Raw genomic sequence first — 24,038 nt, 5'->3', positions numbered from 1 at the left:
GATATTAGGAATATGAATTTGCAGCTACGAAAATAACGCGATCGGCCAAACCTTGTTATGGGTTTGTCAAACCGAACCATAAATGGTCGAATCAAATCGTTAGTTACGAGGGTTTTGTTTTTTATGAATGAATATAAAAGTTTTTGATGAAACCGTTCCTGATATACTTAAAGTAGGTAGAGGCATTTTCTTTTTTCAAAATTTAATCGAAAAATAATATTTTACCGCGCTGTTTCTCCTACCTACTTTGATGTTCAGTTGCAGTGTGATAGGCTCTAACCTATTAGATATTACGCTCTGTATTGTTTGCATATAATTTACTAAGGGTTCGGCCAAACTAACGCGATCACAACGCGATCAGCCGGCGTGCAGCGATGGCGACCAGACCTAAATGCATTGATCGCCATCGCTGCACGCCGGCTGATCGCGTTGGTTTGGCCGAACCTTAAGACAATCAAGAAATAATAATGATGATCTACTTCACGGTGAAATACCAATCTACATAATGATTGCATTACAGCTTAAATAGGTGCTATTAATTAGACTATTATTCTATTAATAAGATAAGACCCTCCCTCAACAACAATAAATATGCATTTCCTTGTCGTCTAATCCGAAAAATCTGTCGTAAAATTGTTTCAACAATACAATCCAATAAAGTCTTTACAGTGAAATATAATATTAAATAATAAGAGTAGGTACTCTGTAAAATCTCTCCAACATTGCATCTCCTTAAATACGATGCGGCATTTCTCACAGTATTTAATCGTACGTGAAAAATATTCCACCATACATTTCATCTGTTAAAACGTCGAGTGGGCTTCCCTCTCATTGCCGGTGTAAGAAGATAAGCTCGCAGCGCTCCCACGTCTCTCTTCACTCGGCTTAGAGGCTAGGAAGCCTGCCTGCTACCTGGGAAATTTCACAACGAAGTATTATTGCAATAAAATACTGGCCAGTTTTAAAATAATTTAATTTTGCGCATTTTTCAAATGCGAAACAAATTCCTGACGTCATTTTAGAACGCTAGGCGATGCTCTGATGTTTTAATTTTGGTTTAATTGACAAATACCTTTTTACGTTTTAAAACAAATTACTGACGTCATTTTAGAACGCCAGGCGACGCTCTGATGTTTTAATTTTGGATTCATTGACATATTGGTAGGCATTGGATAGGTAGGTTCATTTTATTTTGATTGTAAACAGTACTAGTTGGAGTTGTTCGAGTCTGGAATTAATTTAATGGTTTTACCATTCGTGTTTTAATCAGTCACAAATAAATAGTTATAAAACTCCGAATGGCTCTCGTTTTGTGTGTATGCCAAGCTATGGTTCGATTTCCAGAAATCACTATTAAAGGCAGCTTCTAGCACCATGTAAACTACGCTGTATGAGGGAACGAAGAAAAAAAAACTATGCTTAGATAAATCTTATATACGACCTTTATTCATACGAGTACCTACCATTTACACTCGTGGTACACACGCAGATTGTATTACTGAAATATTCAACAGAATATGTTCGTATACAAATATCCAGTACTTAAATGTACACAGTTGGATACCATTCACGCGATACTTAAAAGACTACTAGGTCTAATCTACGATAAAATCGTAGCTTCAGAAATTATTTCTATTAAGTAAATACATTTACCTAACCTAATTAATGCTCACGTGTACACTATCCATTCAATTATTATGGATGCGAAAGTAGGTCTGTCTGTTACCTTTTTACTTCTTAGACACTGAATTAATTTTGATTGGTACCTATTGAAATATGAAGAGCATGGCCTACTTATTTATAATACAACTTGAAAGGGCTGAAATGGGGCATGACAGTTTATATTGAGAATAAGTTCCTTTCTTCGTTAATGAATCCTGACCTGTACCTCCTGAAAGAGCGTGTTTCTCCTAATACAAGTATAATTACTTAAAAGGAGAACACCCACCACTGTAAAGCTATAACTTGTAGTAAATAAAGAAATTTTGTATTTGTATTTTTATGAATATTTGTAAACAACATAACGATACCTATTCCACTTTTATTAAAACACAAAAGCAGGGCGCGCGCGAATATTTTATGTGACATTCTGAAATTTTCTCTAGCGAAGGCGAAGGCGTGGGCTGAAGCTAGTTCTTTATATGGATGCTCATCAAACTTAACTTTTCCCCATTGACGTAAGGAGGCATGTCAAAGAGGGCCAGCTGAGGCGCCTCCAGATGCGGAACAAAGTAGTGACCTGTCACTAGATAAACGAGCAGCTGCTTAGATATAAAACTAATTATAATTACCTATCCCGTTTATTTTAAACATAAAAGGAGGATGCGTGCGCGACAAAACATTTCTGTGAGAGATCAAAATTCACGCGGGTGAAGTCGAGGGAAGAACCTAGAATTCCTTACGGTTTTTCATCAAACCTAACCTTTCCGTATTGAGTGACGTGAGGCATGTCGAAGAGGGCCACGTGAGGCGCCTCCAGATGCGGAACAAAGTAGCGACCTGTCACTGGATAAACGAGCAGCTGCTTACTTTCGCGAGATCCCGGCGACTAATCCCACAAAGCCGGCTAAATGCGCCGCTGGAATAATCCCGAACAGGTGGGGCGTAGTGATGGGAATCGATATCGGATTTGTCGAACCGGTTCGAATCAATTCTAAAAAAGAACGATCGCGAATTTGTGATGCCCGACAGCGCAATCGGTGAGAAAAAAAGACTAGGTCGTGTATTTTTTAGTTTCGACGAGTTACCTACTTCTAAATTAAATTCTTCTCATTCTTTTTAGTCGTAAATTACGAAAAGAGATCTTGTTGGTTCTTAATCGAAAAGCCAGTTTAATACTTCCATAACCTAAGTTACCGATAAGTACATAAAGTTCGAACTAGAGATTGATTCATGTAAATATTTAGTCTCTTTGATTGAAAAACAACATTCTAAGTATAATTAATTTATGCCGAGGTAAATATTTTATCGATTAAGGGAAAGTCGATAACAACACTAACGTTCAGTCTACTTTGCCTTGGATTTTGGGTCAATAGGATGCCTTAAAGGTCGTTTAGTCAATTTTGTTCAAAACAAGATAAATCTAACGCAAAAGCTTCGTTCTTTAGTTTTACTTTTCTTTGGAGGGGCAATTTTAAGAGTGATCAACTCAGTATCCTTGACATTATACATTGTCATAACAAGGGAAACTTGTTACAATGTATGGGGTAATTCCGCCAAGCAGTGTTCTCGGCAGGTGTGTCAGTCTCAGGTGTGTAATATGTATGTGCTTTAGACTTGAAATGCAGTTAGAAACTCGTGACTTTCATCATAACTTGCATCGTCAGCGTCAACTTGAGCCCCTAGTCGGCAATAGCAGCCACAAAATCCTTGTTGCATCCACCACGTCCGCAAACTCTCACGTAACTTCAGATTATGTGGATAATTTACGAATATGACTTCCATTCTAGTTTTGGTTTAGATGGTTCAATATGTTAAACGTGACTTTTAGCATACAACATGTTACGTAAAATCAAACTTCGATGCGAAATTTCTTGATTTGCTGCTGCTTTTATTAGTTTTGCAAGAGGCAAAGATCAAAATCCATGCAGCCTAAGTTTTTCATGCCAAGCAATCTAACGTTCTAAGAAATTAATAAACCATTTAAAAACTAGTCCGTATTTCTGGCAACATTATTTTCAGAAGATATTGATTCCTGAATGTATATGAATGCCCTAGTTGCATCGTTTTAAAGTGATGTTTTAATTACATTGCCGAATTAACCACTGAACTGTGATCCCTTGTTGGTCGTAAATCACCTCTAACCCTGATTTATGACGGGCTCAGGTTTGGTTGGTCATCGCTACATTACGAATTCAATGATTGCAGTTGACATCGTTCGCCCGCAAATTGGAATAATGAAGTTCCGAATCAAACAGACTGGAGCATGGTAATGACAATTGATTTTAATTTTATTTATGTTTACCTTTCGAGCTGCTATTCTACTCGTATACATGCTGCCTTGTTTGCTCTTACTTTATTACTGTAGGCAGTGTTTGCTGCAAGGCACAACGTTGTTTGTGTTTGTTCCATTTATTTCATTATTCAGGTTCAACCTCTAATTAGAAAATAATTTATTAACTAACCTCTTTCATAAACTTTCTCTTAATTTATATAATCCTTGTTCAAGTTGTGTGGCTCAAGCAAGTTATTTGGGAAATTACCTCCAAAGTTAGTCTCACTCAATTAATCTGGTAAGTTGTTAGAATATGTATTAAGTAATAATTCAGGGAGTTATTAGTTCCAATTTAATCGATACAGATTAGGTAAACTAATAATTTCGGTGAAAGTTTGGAAGTAAGATATAATTATATTAGAACAAAGTTTTACTCGTTTATGAAGAAGTTTCTCTTTGGAAGTAGATTTTTTATATTAAGAATTAAGTAACTTCTGCTAAAATATTAAACAACAGTCTAACATAATAACATTGTAGTGTAGTATTAAATTACAGAACATTTTATGTTGAATGAACGTTGAGATTTAACGTCTTTATTTTTTCGTCTTTGATAACGGAAAATACTGGCTGCGTGTAATATTTCTCGCGTGTCTAAAAAATAAAAAGGTAAAAAGAAACAAAAATTGGCGCGCTTTCTTCTTAATTTGAGAATAATGGCGGGAAACGAAAGAGTAATTGCTCAAAGAGAAATTCATCAAACTTTGAGTAAAAGCAACATATTTATGAGGTTGAATGGTTTGTCTTTCATCGACGATCCACCAAAAACGATTCTTGATAAGATTAAGGTATATTTTGCGTTTGTCGTGTCAGGCACGGCATTGTTTTTGATGTTGGTTGGAGAATTTGCTTTCACGGCGTCTTTGCTGACTGGTTCTGTGTCCGTGGAAGAGATTATCAAAGGTTACGTGCATATTGCTGGATACGATTCTATGAGTGAGTATAAATATAGAATTAGATGAGATTAGCTGAAAACATTTGTAATAAGTTACTAATTTGTGTGTACATTGATATTTGAATTAGATATTTGGTTGTACAACAGTAAAAATAGGCGAGTTTTTAGTGAGGCGATTTTATAGTGTTGTTTATTGTGCTTTGTGCTGATTATTGCTGTAATTTGCAAATTTCTGATTCCAATTGCAAAATTCTGTAAGCCTTTTTTGTGATGACAGCCGCGATCGCCAGCTTTGATATGCGGATTTCAATAATTAAACGTTTTAATAATTTGTTACAATTTCATGTTAACATTGCAGGTTTCGGGAAGTTTATATTAATTTGGTACAACTCGTCGGTGTTTCGGAAACTGGTCCATGAGCTCAGCGATATCTGGCCAGTGACCATCAGTGATGATGCCTCAGCCGAGATTAAGCGGGACAGCCTGAAGGCGTTAAGAGTTATGCAAATATGTTAGCAAAATATTTTGTTTGTAAAATTAGGAAGTGAATCTTAAGTTTTTATTATTAGGTGTGGCTTTCTTACTTATCGGGCCTACTGCATACAGAGTTAGGGTTAGTTCTTTGTGGCGTTCGTGTACTGAGTGGCGTACGAGGGACGTTAGTATTCTTAGGTACCTACGTGGTGTGCTTGGGGCATACGTAGTGTGCTCGAGACATAACGTGGTGTACCTACTCGGGGAGTACCAGTCTACGAGGTGTCTAGTTCACGGGGTGGATGTCATTTTGAGTGTCACAATCATAATATTGAACGCCGCGCGCTCACTACAGTTATATGAAACCGTGGCATAGGGAGCTATAGCTGTATCAATCACATATTAGGTAGGTATTGTAAAAATACCTTAATGTGTCTCATCACGATATTAATTTACATTTGAACAGTTTACATGTTCTGGAACGTATTTGGCGTGTGGATGTACAACCTGACTCCGGTAGTGCTCTATCTGTACCACATCGTCCGCGGCGACCCTTCGCGGCTGGGTGACATTTGGCACGTCTACTACCCGTTTGATACGAGCAAGCGCTTGCCGCATACTTTGGCGTTTTTCTTTGAGATGTACGGTGGTAAGTGATTTTACTGCATAACATAGTTTTATTGACACTTGACGACTCGATACTGATGTCTGTTAAAAGAATTTTACAAGCTGCTTTGCCTTACATCTCACAGTCTTGTTGAATTAAATTTTTTTGTCAATAATTATTTAGATCCATACCAAAGAAGTGCAATCCCATCACATAATGGCTCCATTCCGAGCAGAGTTTCTAGTTAGTAACTAAAGAAAAAAAAAGACGTCAAATTCATTTCCACTTTTTATATTTGGATATACAGGGTGTTTGGCGCATCGTGTGCCAAAATGATTTGGCGGATAGAATGGGTCATTTCCTATATTTTCAGCCCCCATAACACGTTCCATGCCAGGCGGCTACTTTTAAATTAATTTTTTTAGTAATTTCACCAAAATACCCAAATCGCATCATTTAATTTCGATTTAAAAAAAAACTACTAGGCGCAGCCCTAAAGTAAATATTTTGTTTTGACGTGCATTAATGTAGAGTTGCATCAAATCTAAATTTACTGGCAAATATCATCTAGTTTTTTTTAAATTCAGCTTTGAAGTTTTCCGAAAAGTTAAAAATGGACTGAACATTTAAGTTTACATGGGTATAATTTTTTTTTTAAAAGAGATAGCGATCTTCGGATTTTATCAAAACTTCTCTAGTCTATCCTCATTCAAACGGTATACTAATCTTGTTTAAATAATAACAACAACTTCACAAATTCCTTAAATTAGTGCATTGACTCTACTCGGACTGATTTGCGAAATTTGTGTTTATAGCCCCTTTTTGTGTGAATAGCACGTTAAATACCTACAGGTAAAAATTATTTATCTTATGCAATGTAAAAACCTTTTCCCTATCGTTTTTCAATGTGGATTTCATGAAATTAAAGACGAAAATAATTATTTTGATCGTTTATTAATTATTACAAATTTTGTTCAAAATGTCCGCCTCGGCAACGTATACACTCAAGACATCTTCTTCTAATTTCGACTGTTGTCGTATGCAGTCACATTTCTCTTTTTATTACTAATAAGGCGTTTTCTATTCGTTGTAGTTTTTCTATTGTTTGAATCCGTTACGTACACCAGTTCTTTAGCTTGTCCCCAGACGTAAAAATCGAACGGAGTTAGGTCTGGGGAACGTGCAGGCCACTGTATAGAGCCATCTCTTCCAATCCACGAGTAGAAAACGCCTTTGTAGTAATAAAAAGAGAAAATTAGAAGAAGATGTCGTGAGTGTATACGTTGCCGAGGCCATTTTGAACAAAATTTGTAATAATTAATAAACGATCAAAATAATTATTTTCGTCTTTAAATTCAAGAAATCCACATTGAAAAACGATTGGGAAAAGGTTTTTACATTGCATAAGATAAATATTTTTTACCTGTAGGTGTTAAGCGTGCTATTCAAACATAAAGGGGCTATAAACACAAATTTCGCAAATCAGTCCGAGTAGAGTCAATGCACTAATTTAAGGAATTTGTGAAGTTGTTGTTATTGTTTAAACAAGATTAGTATACCGTTTGAATGAGGATAGACTAGAGAAGTTTTGGTAAAATCCTAAGATCGCTATCTCTTTTAAAAAAAAAATTATACCCATGTAAACTTAAATGTTCAGTCCATTTTTAACTTTTCGGAAAACTTCAAAGCTGAATTTTTAAAAAACTAGATGATATTTGCCAGTAAATTTAGATTTGATGCAACCCTACATTAATGCACGTCAAAACAAAATATTTACTTTAGGGCTGCGCCTAGTAGTTTTTTTTAAATCGAAATTAAATGATGCGATTTGGGTATTTTGGTGAAATTACTAAAAAAATTAATTTAAAAGTAGCCGCCTGGCATGGAACGTGTTATGGGGGCTGAAAATATAGGAAATGACCCATTCTATCCGCCAAATCATTTTGGCACACGATGCGCCAAACACCCTGTATTATGATTCGATATTAGATGAACTGAAGTACTAAGTATAGAAATATTCAAGCGATGAAGATTGTACGAATGATAATGAAAGTAAACATATTCTGTGATTTTTAATATCTTGATATCTCCATTAGAAAACTATATTTTCTTCTTTATTTCAGGCATATCATCAGTAAATGCGATGCTTAGCGCTGACATCCTATTCATAACTATGGCAAGCCACATCAGCATGCTGCTCCGTCTCCTGCAAGTGAAGATACGTCTTATTGGCACCATCGGCCAAGATGAACACGTAGATGAGAGAAAACAATCTCAACACAGCTATGAGATGATTGTGGATGCTGTCAAAATACATCAAAGGTTGATTAGGTAAGTTGCCGAAAGCAGGAGGCCCAGATAATTATTCTTTATTTAGTACAATCAAAGTATACAGACAATAATTAGGTAGGTAACTATGTTAGTAAAGCATAATTTAGGTACTCTATGTCAGTACTTATAATCTGAGATATTTTACATATACCTAATTATATTCATATCCTTTACTCGTTACATCGTTCGGATAAAGTTAAAAAACATCAAGTTTTACAGTATACACACTATTTAAAAATTTGAGTAAAATACATTTGATCGATGGTATTTATCCACGAAAAATAAATCAGTCGGGTCTCAAAATCTTAAGGCGTGACTTATTCATATTGGGTGAGCGAAATCGTTTTGAAACGTGTGATTTCTTTTCCACTGATGAAATTGGAAGATTAACTTTATCGTGATACGCAAAAAGTTGATTTCTCGGGGGAGGGAAAGACGTTCAATTGATGACTGATGGATCAGTCAGAATATTTTATTTGCAGTTGGCATTGCTTGCTCTAACCACTTAGCTTCAGAGATTTTTGTTACTTTGTCGAAATTTTTCTGTACTCGTATTTATTGTGATCCATTGTCGAGTTGACCTGAGGCTGTAAATTTTTAAATCTAAAAATGTACCTATGTTAGCATTATGAATACTGGAATTGAAATTGACCTAGGATTTATACACAAAAATTAGAGCATTACATTTGAAACTTCTCATATTTAAATTACTTGAAAAAAATCGATTGCCTCAGGTGGTAATTTAAAAACCACTCATTGTTTTCATAGCTAGACCAGTCGTGGATTCATGTGGAGTCGAGGGTTCTATGAATCCATATTAATATTTATCTTGACTAAGCAAAGATTGTTTTTATAGCTATGGCAATGACTTGGAGAACGCGTTCACCGTGGTAAATCTACTGAACGTGCTTCTGAGCTCGGTCAACATTTGCTGCGTTGTTTTCAGCATAGTGGTACGTTATTGGTTTACTTCACATCTTATAAACTAACATTATTGGTACGAATAACCTATAGTTCAGTAAAAGTCAGCTAAAATGTAGAATAAGTAAAAGGACATAGCGTCTACGTGACGACGAAATGTTTTTTAACCGACTTCATTCCGAATTTGTTTAGAAATAAACAAAAGAATAGTGTTTTATATTTAAAGATACAGACTTAATAAACTAACACTCAGGCTGTTTTAGGTTTGATTTTCATTTTTTTATCAACTAAACGAAAGGTTCTTACTCCAAAAGTTCTTGTCCCTATTTCAGTTACCTCTCGTAGTTAAGTGACTACGGTCAATGTTTTTTGTAAATACTTGGTCAGCTAATCTAAGTGGTAGGTAAACATAAAATAAGGATATTCAATTTAAAGGGAAATTGGGAAACCCACAAAGAAGTAAACTACTTATTTGTCCACGAAGTAGATGTAGCAGAATAGTTTTGATTTTGCACAAAAAATCTAATATCTGTTATACCATATTATGTACCTTTGTGTTTTATGTTGTGTTTGTATAGTACTAACGTTTCAAGTAAAACTACGTAAGTACAAGTCTTTATAGGGCAAGCTTCCAGTCATTGGACGTTACGATTTTATGGACAAAACACAATAAAACCATATTATTAAGGCTATTCTAAAAACAAAAACACTGCAACTGATCTATTTCTATAGATATCAGTCAGTACTCGTACAATGGTCTTGGGGGACACAGGATAAAAAATATTTTCTGTAGACCAAACTCCACGCGGGCGAAACCGCAGTCCGAACTAGTAAACTATAATAAAAACTTCCGAGGTCCACTCTACATTGTTCTCTTGTTCTATTTCGTTCAGCCCCAACAGATGTCGTTGGAACGCAAAAAGAACTTGTGGTCTGCTATAAAAACTTTCAGTCCGTTACACGTTAATTTACAAGTTAAAATGTCTGTATTTGTAACTGTTTTCGTGACGCAACATTAAGGATTTTTATGGAATTTTATAAACACTTTCGGCTGTTATTATTTTTAAAAGTATGCTCCTGACGTTCTGAATGATTGATGCGAATAATGATCAAATGATTGTGTTACGGAGTTGGAAAATATTGCTTTCCTCAGCGACGCAAAAATATTAAATGCGTATTCAAGTAATTTTGTTCAGAATCTTAGTACAATATTATGAATTGCTAAACACATGGCGTTTTATAAATCTTGTTTGGTACACAATAATAATATTGAACAGGAAAATTACATAAAGTAATGTGGTATAATAGAACTGTAATTCACATTTTTTATATGTTATTACCGGGAAGAAGCCCGCTCTGGCCTTCGTGGGTTTTCTTTGATTCTTTATTTACTAAAGGCACGAATATATAATTTTTCATATCCATTACTTAAAAAAAGATTTACCTTTATTATATTTGCTTGTTTATTCCTTCATTATCTACTACAGTTACTGATTTATCAATGAAGAATTAAGTCTTTCAAGATTAATCTAATTTTCTCGTAAGTTAACTCTGTAACAGGAAAGTTCCATTAACTGTGAAATGTCATTAATTGCATCTAATTGGATCCTGTACATTAGTCAAAGTACATTTACGAGGGAAGTTCTTTCAGTTCCTGGAACCGGTGATGGATATGTCCAACAAGCTGTTCATAGGCGCAGCGCTAACTCAGATGGGGGTGGTGTGCTGGTACGCAGACGATATTTATAGAGCGGTAAGTTATCTACTTTTACCGCGGAGCGAAAAAAACTTAGTAATTTGAAAAACTACAAAAAGAAGAAACGTCTCTAAACAATAATACTTATATGAGAAAAAAGAATATGCTATTTAAGGTGCACAAAAAAAAAACAATACTATTAATACTATTAATTAAGAATTAACTTTTCTAATCCTTTTTTGGATAAAAATGGAGAAGTTATTTTTTGCACAAGAAAAGTTAAACATTGTTTTTAACAATAGGTACTTAAGTTTTTTATACCTATAATACTAGGTATCTATATATACTCGTTGAAAAGCATTTCCTTACATTTTATAATACGGCAACCGCGTAACCGCCTCAAAATATAAAGTTGAAGGTTTACGAAAAATACTCATAACTCACAGGCAACATAAATTTCAAATTTCCCGCCCGTAAAATATGTTCGTCTTCGATACGGTCTGAATCATCCAGTTCCGGATGTGGTCCCGTGAAAAATTGCGGGATGTAAAACTGCATTCACATAGACAATGTTTGCGATTGAGGAAACATTTATTTTATCCGTTTTTAACTTGAAAAAATATTTAGACCAGTCAATGAATGCCTTAACGACGGTGTAGAGAGAAATCCGTGGAACACAATTTCTGACCTCGGGACTTTATTTAGCCTAGTTAGGTGGTGAACATAGCAAAAGTCCCCGCCCTTAGCCCTTGAGGCGGCGGGGAGAGGGGGTTTTAAAGGTACCACTTTTCGGTTTTTCGCTTAATCCTCGGAAACTATGCGTCCTAGTGACATGACTACTATGAACCAAAAAAAGCTTATTCAATTTGCTACAGGTGAGACCGTCAAGTTTTTGCTATATCTTGTATAGTTTTTGCGGCATCTGCTCTAGAAGGTCTGTAAAATTGGAAGTTTTATTGTTGTCTTACATGTTCATTTCAGGAGAAAATCGACTAAATCAACATTGAGCAAACACTATAGACATGCGGGAGCATGATAAGCCTAGTTCCATGGTAGTTCCATAGTAGACTGCACCGTGCGTATATTTAGACGAACCAATTAGAGCCACTTTTGACTCCTCATCATTAAAAAACTACTGTGCATTAACACTTCAAATTTGGCTCATGTATTGAGACTTGCAAGATATACATCAGCTTCAAATTTCATAAATATACCTCAAACGGTTATTTATTTATTGACGTTCAAAAATCTACATGTCTGACCTGTAGACCAAATTCTGACCACTTCCAGATGACCTCGAAGGTTCAAATTTGGCATCCAGATGCCACGAAAACTATTCAATTTATAGAAAAACTTGTCTATCTCACCTGTAGCAAATTGAATATGCTTTTTTTGGTTCAAAGTAGTCATGTCACTAGGACGCATAGTTTCCGAGGATTAAGCGAAAAACCGAAAAGTGGCACCTTTAAATCCCCCTCTCCCCGCCGGCTCAAGGGCTAAGGGCGGGGACTTTTGCTATGTTCACCTCCTAACTAGTCTAAATAAAGTCCTGAAGTCAGAAATTGTGTTCTACAGTTTTCCATCTATAATGCTTTATTGACTGGACTAATTCTACAATACATTGACTCGTTCTATAAAATACAAGTAGGATTTTTTGGAAGGAAAAATATAGTTTTATCACATTCTGAAATTAATGATAACATTTTCTTTTACGAGTACTTGTTGGAACGATTATAAGAAAAAATAGCGTAGACATCGTGTAGACTCGAGTTAAGTACCTACCTAATATCTTAACTTTCATAGTAGGTTCTAGGTAGGTGCGACCAACTATGTATTTATGTGATGAACGTTAAAGGGCTTATGTGACGAACAAATCCTTTTACTACAATCTTTATGACTTTAGTTGTGGGCTACTTTACTGTATAATTTTAGAGTCTGTCTCTTCAAAAATACAAAATTGGAAACTGTCCTAACATTTAGTAAAACAATTTCTTGGTACAACATTTAACAGTGTAGCTATTGCTTTACATGTTGCAGAGCGCCGGCGTAGCAGACGCGGCTTACGAGAGCGGTTGGTACCGCTGCGACCCGCGATGCCGCAGGGCGCTACTAGTCTTGCTGCAGAGGTAAGGACGATACTTGATTATCTTAAGAATACGTGTAAGTAGCTCGTCAGGACTGTACGTTTTTGTTAAAGAATAGCACACATTATAACTACGTGAGATGTCATAGAGCGACTTACCCTGCTCCAGAGGCGAGGACACTACAATGGAATCCTAATGATTATACTAAAATGGCTTCCGGATTACATTCATATCGAATCTATACAATTTTGTTACATTTTAGCTTAGGTAGTTACTATTAGGTACTGATGCTACAGTTTACAAGTTGATCTAATGCAGTCTATACACCATTACCCGCTGACATAAGCTGGTTTGGTGTGTAGAGTCCTTAAAATGATTTAATATGATTAAACTTAAATAATTTTGTTGAAATAAAATAATTAATAGAAGACAACGTGTCTTTGAACTGTAAATAATATCTTCTCCAGAGATACTATTCCAATATTTTTAGTAAGTTAATTGATTTTGATTATAATATTAGCGTCATTTTACCATTCATTTCCCGATGTAATGCTCTACTTAAGTGCTTAATCAGAATCGCGTAGGCATGACTCACGAGATGAATATGAGCCATTGCTAGGGTTATGCGCAGATATTACTTCCTTAACTATCACTGCGCATTTTATTACACCAATATGCTAAGCAGATGATGATAGCATAATAAAAAGTATGTAGGTACTTGTCACTTATAGTAGTTAGGTACCTACAAAATCCTGTAATCATTTTAATTTAGTGGTCTAGTGAAGTGTGTCGTTTGGTGCCTTGCACTGCTAAATAATATTCTGAAAAGGTTTTTGTTCACCTAATTACCTATTGAAACTGTCATAAGATTTTTATTAACATTTATTGGTGGTTACTTTGATTACAGTTGTATGTAGTAAACTGAATATTGTCTTATTTAATCGTGAAATGTATGCTTAAAAAGTGATCCTTGATCAGAGATAAAAGAAAGGTTTGAATTTGAGAAGGAAGATTTATTAACCATTTACGTTGACAAATCTTCATAAAACCACAAGATGAATAGGTTAATTATTTATCTAATTAGTTCCAGATTTATTTTAATTTTTTATAATGTGTAGCAGAGAGAGAGAAAGAGAGAGACAGCTTCTCTATTTGTTTGATTACCCTCCGTAAACAGGTCACTTCGAACTTTTAGGGATCAATAAATTCACTTTGAGATATTAACAGACTTAATGTTTTATAGATCACAAAGGCCATTGTACTTCACGGCGTTTAAATTTCGGGCTATCACGATGATTACGTACAGTTCAGTAAGTTTTCGTTTTGCTTTAACGATTTGTTCAATAATATCAAAATTATCGAGTGATTTTTCCATTACGTTATCGAATATTTATTGTATTATTTCGTTTCAGATCCTAACGACGTCATATTCCTACTTCACCTTGCTGTATACAGCGTATCGGAGGAATTAGAAATTGTATTTCGACGCACAAACAACATAAATGAAGAATGTAATATCAGCCAAGAATAATATTTTAATTGTGGTTTTATTTCTTTTTGTTATTACCAAATTTTACATAAATTAAAAGAGACAAAATAATATATGTATTTGGTAAAATGTTTAAGGGGGTTAAAGTATCTATCTAATGACTCAGTGATTGTAATTCTAACCAAAAAATAAACACGTAAAACGACTGCAAATATGAGTACAGCAATAAAGGCTAAAAGAAGACAGTTTAATTTCACAGACCATAAATTATAAGGGGCTTCATTTCAAGATAATGGCGTTTCATAAGGCTGTGAAAAGAATCCAATGATTAAATAAAGTAATAATGAAATTCTACGAAAATTATCTAATTACAATGATTTATTCCAAGCATTTTGAACAATTATTGTAATATTTACGCTTATTATGATACCTTTTGGTTCACAGTGAAGATTTCAAGATTTCCTTTAATGTTTTTTTATACTATTAAATGTGAATTACCTACTTAATAAAAAAAACAAGCTCGTAAAAAAGTTTTAGAAATACAGGTTCATAAGTTTTTACTTATCTTGAGAATTAGTACAGCTTTAGTAGAGGAAATATAGCATCATAAGGATTTTAATTTCCCCTGTCCTGTGGTCATACTTAATCGGTAAATTATTATCGCATGTACCTATCAAGATAATTCATTTATGTTTCCCAAACTCGCTGAGTTCCGTTAGATAAAAATATATCGTGGACTAGATTAACGGCGGTTTTAATTAAAATTTCTCTCATAAATTTCTTCCTAGAAACATTAAAAAGTTATTGCAGAATCTTGTTAACATGGGACGTTAAATTACTATTTTATGCCTATAGTGCCCTGTGTATATGTATAGGCAATAAATAACACTTAATTTTTGCAATAGTTTTTTTTTATCGTGAAAATATGACAAAATGATTTTGTAAGATAAAATGGAAGATGAATACTGTGTTGGTTTTTGTTGTATGTTTTATACATTTAGAACGTAAGTATTTATTATTAGACCTCCACCTCTTTATTGCTTCTAGAATAATAACACAAGTACTTTTCATTACAAAAATGACTTTATTGTTTCACAGATTTACCGTTGACAAAATGTAAATCATGTTCAGAAATAAAGTGCTCCAATATAATTGATTATGTTTGCGGCGTAGCAGAAAGGAACGGTGTAAAAATAATAAAAAAGTATCACAATGAATGCCATTTGAATAGAATAAAATGCAAATTGAAATCAATCGTTGGTAAGTTCATTGAGTTGAAGAAGGTTATAAGTCAAAGCAATTTCTTTTCGTATTTCAAAATACAGACGGAATTATTTAAATATATTAAAATGTGAAAATGTATCGCTTTGTAGATATTCGTCAAGTGTCCGATGCTTTATGCAATATTAAAAGAAGAAAAGTGTATTTCGATACGGGTCGGCGACTGAATGATTTCAGTGTTGTGGGGGCACATCAAGCGTGTAACCACACTTGTCCTACATATTGTGTGGATACATACGAGCCTGCATGTGCGCAAATTTGGACTTCGCCTAACAGATTCAAGTATAGACCGATGATCAACCACTGCCACATAGATTTGTTGTCGTGTGCTGCTGGAGTCAGTAAGTACCTAGTATAAATAGTCTCAGGATATAACTTAACTTATTTCACTACTACTATCTATTTTACCACACTCGGATAATGGGTGAGAGACACGTTGGCAAACAATTTGACAGATTGTCTTTACTAAGATTCGTTGGAAATTAGGATTATGAGGTTATTGTATTGGCAGTTAAAATAGATTTAGTTCGGAGCATAAAGCCATAGTGCCAAACTAATGTGTGGCCTCTATCGGAATGCTATTATTTTAACCCCGATACTGCGTTCCTATCGTGACATTAAACGAGACTTATGGCCGTTAAAGGTTTAACGGATAAAAATATATCGTAGTATTTTTGTGATCTTCCAAATATTACATTGTGTAAGGTTTGAAATAAGATTTATGGGCTGTTATGGCTTCTCTTTTATTCCTTTTCAAAATTAACTTATAAACAATACTAAGCTTATTTTATATTATTACAGGATTTGGCTCAATCCCCACGCTGCAGCGCTGGCCATACAGGTTAGGGAGGCCAAATCCTTCATGACAATAAATAATAAATAAATATCAATACCTTTATAACAAAGGATATTTTCATCGTCTTCTTTCAACTAAAGTAGGTTATGTTTTTTTTAAAGTTGAGTAAAATATGTTTCACATTTTCAGATGTAACAGTCGAGCCTTTAGCTAAGTGTTACAAGAACCCTTCAGGCCTGATGTTCATGTCACAAGTGGCTGCACTAAAGTCTTTGAGGCTGATCGGAGATGCACCTCCCGAGGATTCACCTTCGTAGACCTGATGGAATGCGCATGAGTTTGCTGGCAGATGAGTAGGCATGTTATGGAACATGCATTTTGATTATTATTATTTAAAGTGTAAAATTAAAAGATGATTCTAAAAATGAGGTGATCATTACATTCTGTTTTTATTTCTGCTTGAGCGTATCTTACTTTTTATGGATTAGGTTCTTAATAGTGAAAATTTAATTACCCATTGAGCAGACTCTATGTCTCTATTTTTGTATTTCTTGGGAAAATTCGTGCTCAATATCTCTACCGGTACCAATTAATTATTAGTAATTGGATTTTCATATCGCTTACAAGGATAATTAGCTTAGCTATGTAAAAAAATGCGAGTAGATTAATGTATTTGGCTAGGTATTACTGAAGAACGATGCAAGCAATATATTTTGAAGCCATTTCCAATCCAGGAAGTACTAAATGGATGGATTACCCTCCCGATAACATATAGGTTTCACATTAATCCTTCGCTGAAAAAAGCGTAATCGCTAACAGCGCGATTGCTTTTTAATCAGTGGACCATTGATATTCAGGGTGGGCGTCCTAAATCGTCAAGTGGGGCTTAAATTCGGTCGCACGTGATTAATGCGAGCTCGTCCGATTTAGGGTGAAACACACGGAGTGTTACTCGCACGCATGTAAACTAAACTTAAGCCAACGTTCATCTATGGCCTAGGTTGGCATTACAAATAAACACGAGGGGATAGTGCGAAACGGTAAACGTACCGTGAGTTAGCCGCTGACTCAATGGACTACAAATGCAATTAGGCTTTGATAGAGCCAATCAAAAGGTCAGAACAAAAGGCCTCTACAAGATGCCGTCTTAATTTGCTATCGATTTCAATTCGAAACATTACTTACCTACACTACTTACTACTGTCATGATTTTAGAAAATATTGTTATTATTTTAGTAAATTTAAAAAAATATATGTTACGATTTTAGTATATTTTAACAATAAAATGTGGCAACACTGGTAACAACTGCAATCTTGTTTGGCTAGGAAGTGGTAATGTGGAGGGGATAGAGAGGCTTGTTGTAGGCCTAGAGCAGACTCAGATTCATTACTCTGTTAGCTTGGATAGAGCTCAGACTACTTGAGGAATCTATGTCCGATAGCTGTTAAATAATAAGTTATTGTGTATTGAATATTGAATATTTAAAGTGTGTGTGTAAGTGAAAAATATACTCGGGTTTGGCTGGAGTAACGTGTTTTCTTTTTATCTCAGAAGCGGGATAAGAACAGAACAAAAGGTATGTAACGCTCACTAATTTATCTTTTTTTTCTACGTTTGAAAAATTATGAAACTATCTGATCCATTTTTTTAAATTATTATTATAATATTTGGCCAATTTTCAAAGTAAATTAACAGTAATTACTGTGTTATTCACTTTGCTAAGGATATTCTTTAGTTGTGCAAAAATGAAATTGCTCTAACGGCCAGGGTATCGCACACATGACACTTATGGTCCAGACTTCTTTTGTCAGCCTAAAGCTTACGACGAAAGTACGCATTTTTTAAAGGTAATTTCTACTGCATGATGACTATTTTAAATTAACTTGGTAATGTGATCGTATTAATGGTTTGATTTACGCGTTTAGAAAAAGATGCTGACAAATTTTGTTCTCTCAGTAAAATATAGATTTACTTTCCACTGAGCTTGAATTACCAATGATTTACAGTTGAAATGACAGAATAATATAAGTGTTTTTTTTTTATTATTATTAGAATGGTCTACGTATACTTAGGTTTAGTATACTGTTATCAATTGCTGATTTGTATTTTTTACGTGTACTTAGGTTTAGTATACTGATATTAATTGAAATTATTGCTAGATTGAGTGGACTATGTATGTTCACTGGACGAGTTAGGGGGCAGTGTATGTTTGGTCACTGGATTTTTGAGTAGGTATGTTTCCTACTGGATTTTTGAGTGGGTATGTTTCCCACTGGATTTATGAGTGGGTATGTTTCCCACTGGATTTTTGAGTGACCTGCATACATTTGTCGGATGATTTGAGTAAGCTAGGTTTGCTTACTTAAATATGCTATTTTATTAGATTAAATGAAATACCAATAATTTCAAGATTTTATTTAAAGGAAAAGCTACACATAATATAATAAAGTAATATTTTAAATAATCTTAAACTTGAATACTTCATTAGGTATTAGATTAACCGTGCTATTTACATGCAGTCTGGAACGGACTATTTCGATGAATTGTTTATAAATTACAGAAACAAATGACTTCTGATGACGAGCACGGTACACCACCTGGGACGCCGCCTGGTTTGCTTCCGAAGCGGCGTGGACGAAAAAAGAAGTCTAAGCGGAGAAGGAGTCCTTCTTCTTCTTCCACGTCGAGCAGCGAACCTGTATCTAAGAAGTCACGTAAGAGTCACATTTCTACTAAAGATGTTTTAAAACTATTGTCTGGCTATAAGGGTGATAGGACTTCGCAATCATTCAACAGTAATGTGAACAATGTTCTACCAGATTTTGATCCTGCAAACAGGAATCAAACCATTGAATGCTGGCTAAGGAAGGTCAACGAGTGCGCCATAATTTATGGGTGGAATGAAAAACAAATTGTTCATTTCTCCTTACAAAAATTGGCTGGTTTAGCAAAAAGATGGTTTGAGTCCTTACCTACAGTAGTATTCACTTGGGACGAGTGGCAAGCAAAACTCCGAAAGGCGTTCCCTAGTGAGGAAAATTATGGACGCCTTTTGGAGGAGATGCTTAGCCGCACCTCTAGATATGATGAAAGTCTGCGCGAGTATTTTTTTGATAAGTTATGCTTGTTAAATAGATGCGAAATTAATGGCAAAAAGGCTGTGGACTGCATAATTTATGGCATAATGGATAGATCAATTCGTAATGGAGCTCAAGCTTTAAATAGTTCTGAACCAGAAGACTTACTAAATTTTCTTTGTTCACAAAAGCCACAACCGTTTGTAGACAACAAATCGAAAAATCGACCTGTTCAGGCAAGGGGCAACCCCAGTACTAGTTCAAACGCTAACGGTCTAAGCTCTACATCTGACTCTATTACTTGCTACAACTGTCGATCTAGGGGTCATCCTTATTATAAATGCACAAAACCAATACTGAAATGCAAACGGTGTAACAGAATTGGTCATGACAATGATAATTGTAAATTAACACCCCTTATTACCCCTTTGAGCTCAAATTCTGCACCAGTATCAAACGTTTCCGAAAGGAAAACTCTGAAAATAGATACAGGGAAAACGGTTAATGACAAGTTCTTTAAAACCGTTACTGTTGATGATTACACTTTAGGAGCTTATATTGATTTTGGAAGTCAGTGTTCCCTATTGAGCAGAAGCAACGCGGAGTCCTTAAATCTAGTTAAGACATTCGAAGGCATTCCCGTGGTACGAGGATTTGGTCAGTCTTCAGTCATTCCGCTGTATAAATCTTGTGTTACTGTCAAGGTTGATGAAGTCGAGGCGCAGGTTGAGGTTTTGATTGTTGATGACGCTTATATGCAAACTGCTATGATTATCGGGCAAAATTTTACTGAGTTGCCGTGTATCACTGTTCTCAAAGACAGTCAAAGACTGACTTTTTACAAGAGTGCCAGTAGTGATTCTCAGTCCTGTGACGATTCTTGTTTAAAGCTTCATATTTCCAGTTCAGTCCAAATTCTCAAAATTGATGTAATCCCCGTATACACAGAGTCTAACTTCACTGGAGATGTTTTCATCGAAGGTTATAATGCCGTTGGCCCAGGAAAAGAATATAGTTTACTACAAGGTGCCTATCACATATTTAATGGCAAAGGCGAAGTGGTTATCTCTAATTTGTCTCATCATGCTATTACTTTAGAAAAGGATTCCTTAGTAGCTAGGGCTATACCCTTTACAGAGCAGAAAAATTGTCATGTCAATATAATTCAGAGCGATATCTCTTCTTTGGAACCTTTGAATAGGGATGACATCAAAACTGGACCAGGGCTCAGTTCTGAACAGACAGATAGACTTTACTTCCTTTTGCAAAAGTATCGTGATTGTTTCGCCACCAAATTAGAGGAGATAGGTTGTGCTGTGGATGTTGAAATGAAAATCGATCTTTTGGACAATAAACCCATAGTATACCGACCGTATCGCTTGTCTCATGCCGAGCGTGAAACGGTTCGTGAAACAATAGATGAACTTCTTCGGTTTGACATTATCCAAGAATCCAAATCTGACTATGCGAGTCCCATCTTAATGGTTAAAAAAAAGTCTGGAGAGCAAAGGCTCTGTGTAGATTTCAGGGCGTTGAATAATAAGACCGTAAAGGATCGCTTCCCACTGCCTCTAATCGAAGACCAGGTTTCAAATTTAAGTGGCAACAGCTTTTTTACTACCCTCGATCTCGCCTCCGGCTATTACCAAATTCCAATGGCTAAAGACAGTCAGCACCTTACCGGATTTGTCACTCCCGATGGGCACTATGAATTTAAGAGGATGCCTTTTGGGTTGGCAAATGCACCGGCTGTTTTTCAGCGAATGGTAAACAAGATTCTTGGTAACAGGCGTTTTGAGTATGCATTGGCTTACCTTGATGATGTGCTCATACCTTCGAGAGACATCGAGGAAATGTTCCAACGACTAGAAGACATTCTAAATCTCCTCCGACAGAATTGTCTTACTCTAAAACTCTCGAAATGTCGTTTTTTTGATACCACTGTCAGCTACTTAGGATATGACATCTCTTCGCAAGGTATTCGACCCGGCGAGGCGAAGGTATTGGCAGTTAGTGAATTCCCAACGCCTCGCAACGTGCACGAGGTCCGTCAGTTTCTAGGGTTGACCGGGTTCTTTCGTAAGTTTATAAAGGGGTATGGAGAAATTGCACGTCCTTTGACGTCATTGTTGAAAAAGGACTTTGACTGGCGATGGTCTGATATCGAGGAACATGCTTTTAATGATCTGAAACAAAAACTCATAAGTCGACCTGTATTAGCACTTTATGATCCCAAACTCGAAACTGAGTTACACACAGACGCCAGCTCTCAGGGCGTAGGAGGCATTCTCATGCAGTGGCAGAGGGATTCGAGGGTTCTAAAGCCAGTCGCATATTTTAGTCGGCAGACAACCCCTGAAGAGAGGCACCTGCACTCCTATGAACTAGAGACGCTGGCTGTCGTATGCTCGTTAAAGAAGTTTCGGGTTTATCTCTTGGGGTTACATTTTAAGGTTTACACGGATTGCTCAGCTCTTAGGACTACCATGACTAAAAAGGATCTGATTCCGCGGATTGCAAGGTGGTGGCTCCAAATGAGCGAATATACGTTCGACATCGAATATCGACCAGGTGTTCAGATGTCGCATGTGGACGCATTGAGCAGAAACACCAAACAGTCCGCGGATCCAGATGATAATTCCGTTTCTGTGTATACTATTGAGAAACAGAATTGGCTCCTAACTTTACAAATAGCAGACCCAGACATTGCCCGAATCCATAATATACTTCAACCTGAGGACGATATCGCATGTAAAGATATTAGGAAAAATTACGTAGTCAAAAACCACACAGTTTATAGGAAGGTCGATGATCGTTTATGCCTTGTCGTGCCACGAAGTGCAAGGTGGCAGGTATGCCGTGCCAATCACGATGATATTGGGCATCTCGGCTACGCCAAAACCCTCGAAATTATTAGACGTGATTATTGGTTTCCCAAACTTCGAAGGTTTGTGAAGAAATACGTCTCAGCGTGTCTAGAATGTGCTTACAATAAGGACACTTCTTCCAGACAGAAATCAGGTCATTTATACCCTATAGAAAAGATAGAAATCCCTTTCCATACTATCCATATGGATCATCTCGGCCCTTTTGTTAGGAGTAAAGACGGTAATTGTTACATACTTACAGTAGTAGATGGCTTTACGAAATATGTGTTTGTCAGAGCTGTCAGAGACTTAAAAACCAAGACCACAGTTAAAGTTTTAGAAAAGATTTTCTATGATTTCGGAGTCCCAGCCAGAATTGTGTCGGATCGCGGTACAAGCTTTACGTCCGCAGCTTTTAAGACCTTTTGTGATGCTCACGGTATTAAACATGTGCTCAATGCAGTAGCTTGTCCTAGAGCTATTGGCCAGGCAGAAAGATTTAACCAAACAATTTTAAATTCTTTAGCTTCACAAAATGCTTCTGGCCATGAGCGTGAATGGGACAAATGTTTGGGCAAGATTCAATTTGGTATCAATAACACAGTCAATGCCACAACCCGCAAAACTGCGACAGAAGCTTTGTTTGGATTTAGATTACGCGATAATTTATTAAACAAACTTGGTATTGTCAATGATGAAGATGCAAACAACTCTGACTTGCAACAAATCAGAGAAGAAATCAGTAATAGTATCGCCAAAGAGCAAGCAAAACAAAAAGAAAAGCATGATGCAAATCATGTCCCAGCTTCTACTTATAAAATAGGTGATCTAGTCAAAATTTCACGAAATAATTTTGATAATAACAATCAAAGTACAAAGCTCCTGTCAAAGTTTGTGGGTCCTTATAAAGTAACAGAGATATTAGGTAATGATCGGTACAGAATAGCAGACGTTCCTGGATTTTCAAAAAAAGGTAAACCATATAATACCGTTATAGCCGCCGATAGAGTTAGACCCTGGATACACGTAAAAGCCTTAGAAGTACATAATACAGACAGTAGTTCTAGCGAGCGTAGTAGTGATTCGGAATAAACATTGAATTAATTATAATTGTTAAATGTAATTATTTATATTTTGTTTTTAATTAAAAAGCATATGGAAAGTGAAGTAAGCATGCAATGTATATTTAAATTACTCATTTATAACGAATACATTTATAGTAAGAACATTGATAATTATATTTTCATTCTATTGTGAAATGTATATCGATATAATTACTATGTTAAAACTATTGATTTATGAAATGTAGGTATAATGTATTTACACTATTTACACTCTATTGATTTATGAAATTTTAATGTACCTATAATGAACCTAATCAGTAGATATAATCTAATATGTAAGCGAATGTCATGATTTTACATTATCAAAATGTGTACTAAATTACTATTTACACAATTAAATTATGATGCTATTAGATTTAACTATAATAATTATGTATCCCACTATGATTATTGAATGTACCTAA

At 35.5% G+C, this 24,038-nt stretch overlaps 2 protein-coding genes across 2 annotated transcripts; both read left to right on the top strand.

Annotated features, from left to right (window-relative positions):
• Nucleotides 1–4,647: 4,647 nt before the first annotated feature.
• On the top strand, nucleotides 4,648–14,538 carry LOC135081576 (odorant receptor 4-like). Its single transcript, XM_063976322.1, has 9 exons — nucleotides 4,648–4,927; nucleotides 5,245–5,397; nucleotides 5,827–6,009; nucleotides 8,091–8,298; nucleotides 9,155–9,251; nucleotides 10,871–10,972; nucleotides 12,953–13,041; nucleotides 14,243–14,309; nucleotides 14,412–14,538. The coding sequence occupies exons 1-9, from the start codon at nucleotides 4,648–4,650 to the stop codon at nucleotides 14,469–14,471; spliced, it is 1,239 nt and encodes a 412-aa protein (XP_063832392.1). The 3' UTR covers nucleotides 14,472–14,538.
• Nucleotides 14,539–15,428: 890 nt separating this feature from the next.
• Nucleotides 15,429–17,004, top strand: LOC135086425 (uncharacterized). Its single transcript, XM_063981153.1, has 4 exons — nucleotides 15,429–15,492; nucleotides 15,587–15,748; nucleotides 15,862–16,110; nucleotides 16,755–17,004. Exons 1-4 carry the CDS (start codon nucleotides 15,447–15,449, stop codon nucleotides 16,880–16,882), a joined length of 585 nt encoding a protein of 194 aa, XP_063837223.1. The 5' UTR covers nucleotides 15,429–15,446; the 3' UTR covers nucleotides 16,883–17,004.
• Nucleotides 17,005–24,038: the final 7,034 nt, after the last annotated feature.

Source organism: Ostrinia nubilalis, chromosome 2 (assembly GCF_963855985.1).
Source record: "Ostrinia nubilalis chromosome 2, ilOstNubi1.1, whole genome shotgun sequence".
Taxonomy (NCBI): Eukaryota; Metazoa; Arthropoda; class Insecta; order Lepidoptera; family Crambidae; genus Ostrinia; species Ostrinia nubilalis.
The sequence above is the reverse complement of the archived record's forward strand: the minus strand, read 5'-3'. Positions and strand labels throughout refer to the sequence as shown.

Bases quoted from the DNA above. Each gene is read 5' to 3' on its own strand.
- LOC135086425 (XM_063981153.1), top strand. From the start codon at position 15,447: ATGAATACTGTGTTGGTTTTTGTTGTATGTTTTATACATTTAGAAC. The intron at 15,493-15,586 runs GTAAGTATTTAT...ATTGTTTCACAG, and splicing joins ATGTTTTATACATTTAGAAC to ATTTACCGTTGACAAAATGT. The intron at 15,749-15,861 runs GTAAGTTCATTG...ATCGCTTTGTAG, and splicing joins CAAATTGAAATCAATCGTTG to ATATTCGTCAAGTGTCCGAT.
- LOC135081576 (XM_063976322.1), top strand. From the start codon at position 4,648: ATGGCGGGAAACGAAAGAGTAATTGCTCAAAGAGAAATTCATCAAACT. The intron at 6,010-8,090 runs GTAAGTGATTTT...TCTTTATTTCAG, and splicing joins TTTCTTTGAGATGTACGGTG to GCATATCATCAGTAAATGCG. The intron at 13,042-14,242 runs GTAAGGACGATA...AATGTTTTATAG, and splicing joins CTACTAGTCTTGCTGCAGAG to ATCACAAAGGCCATTGTACT.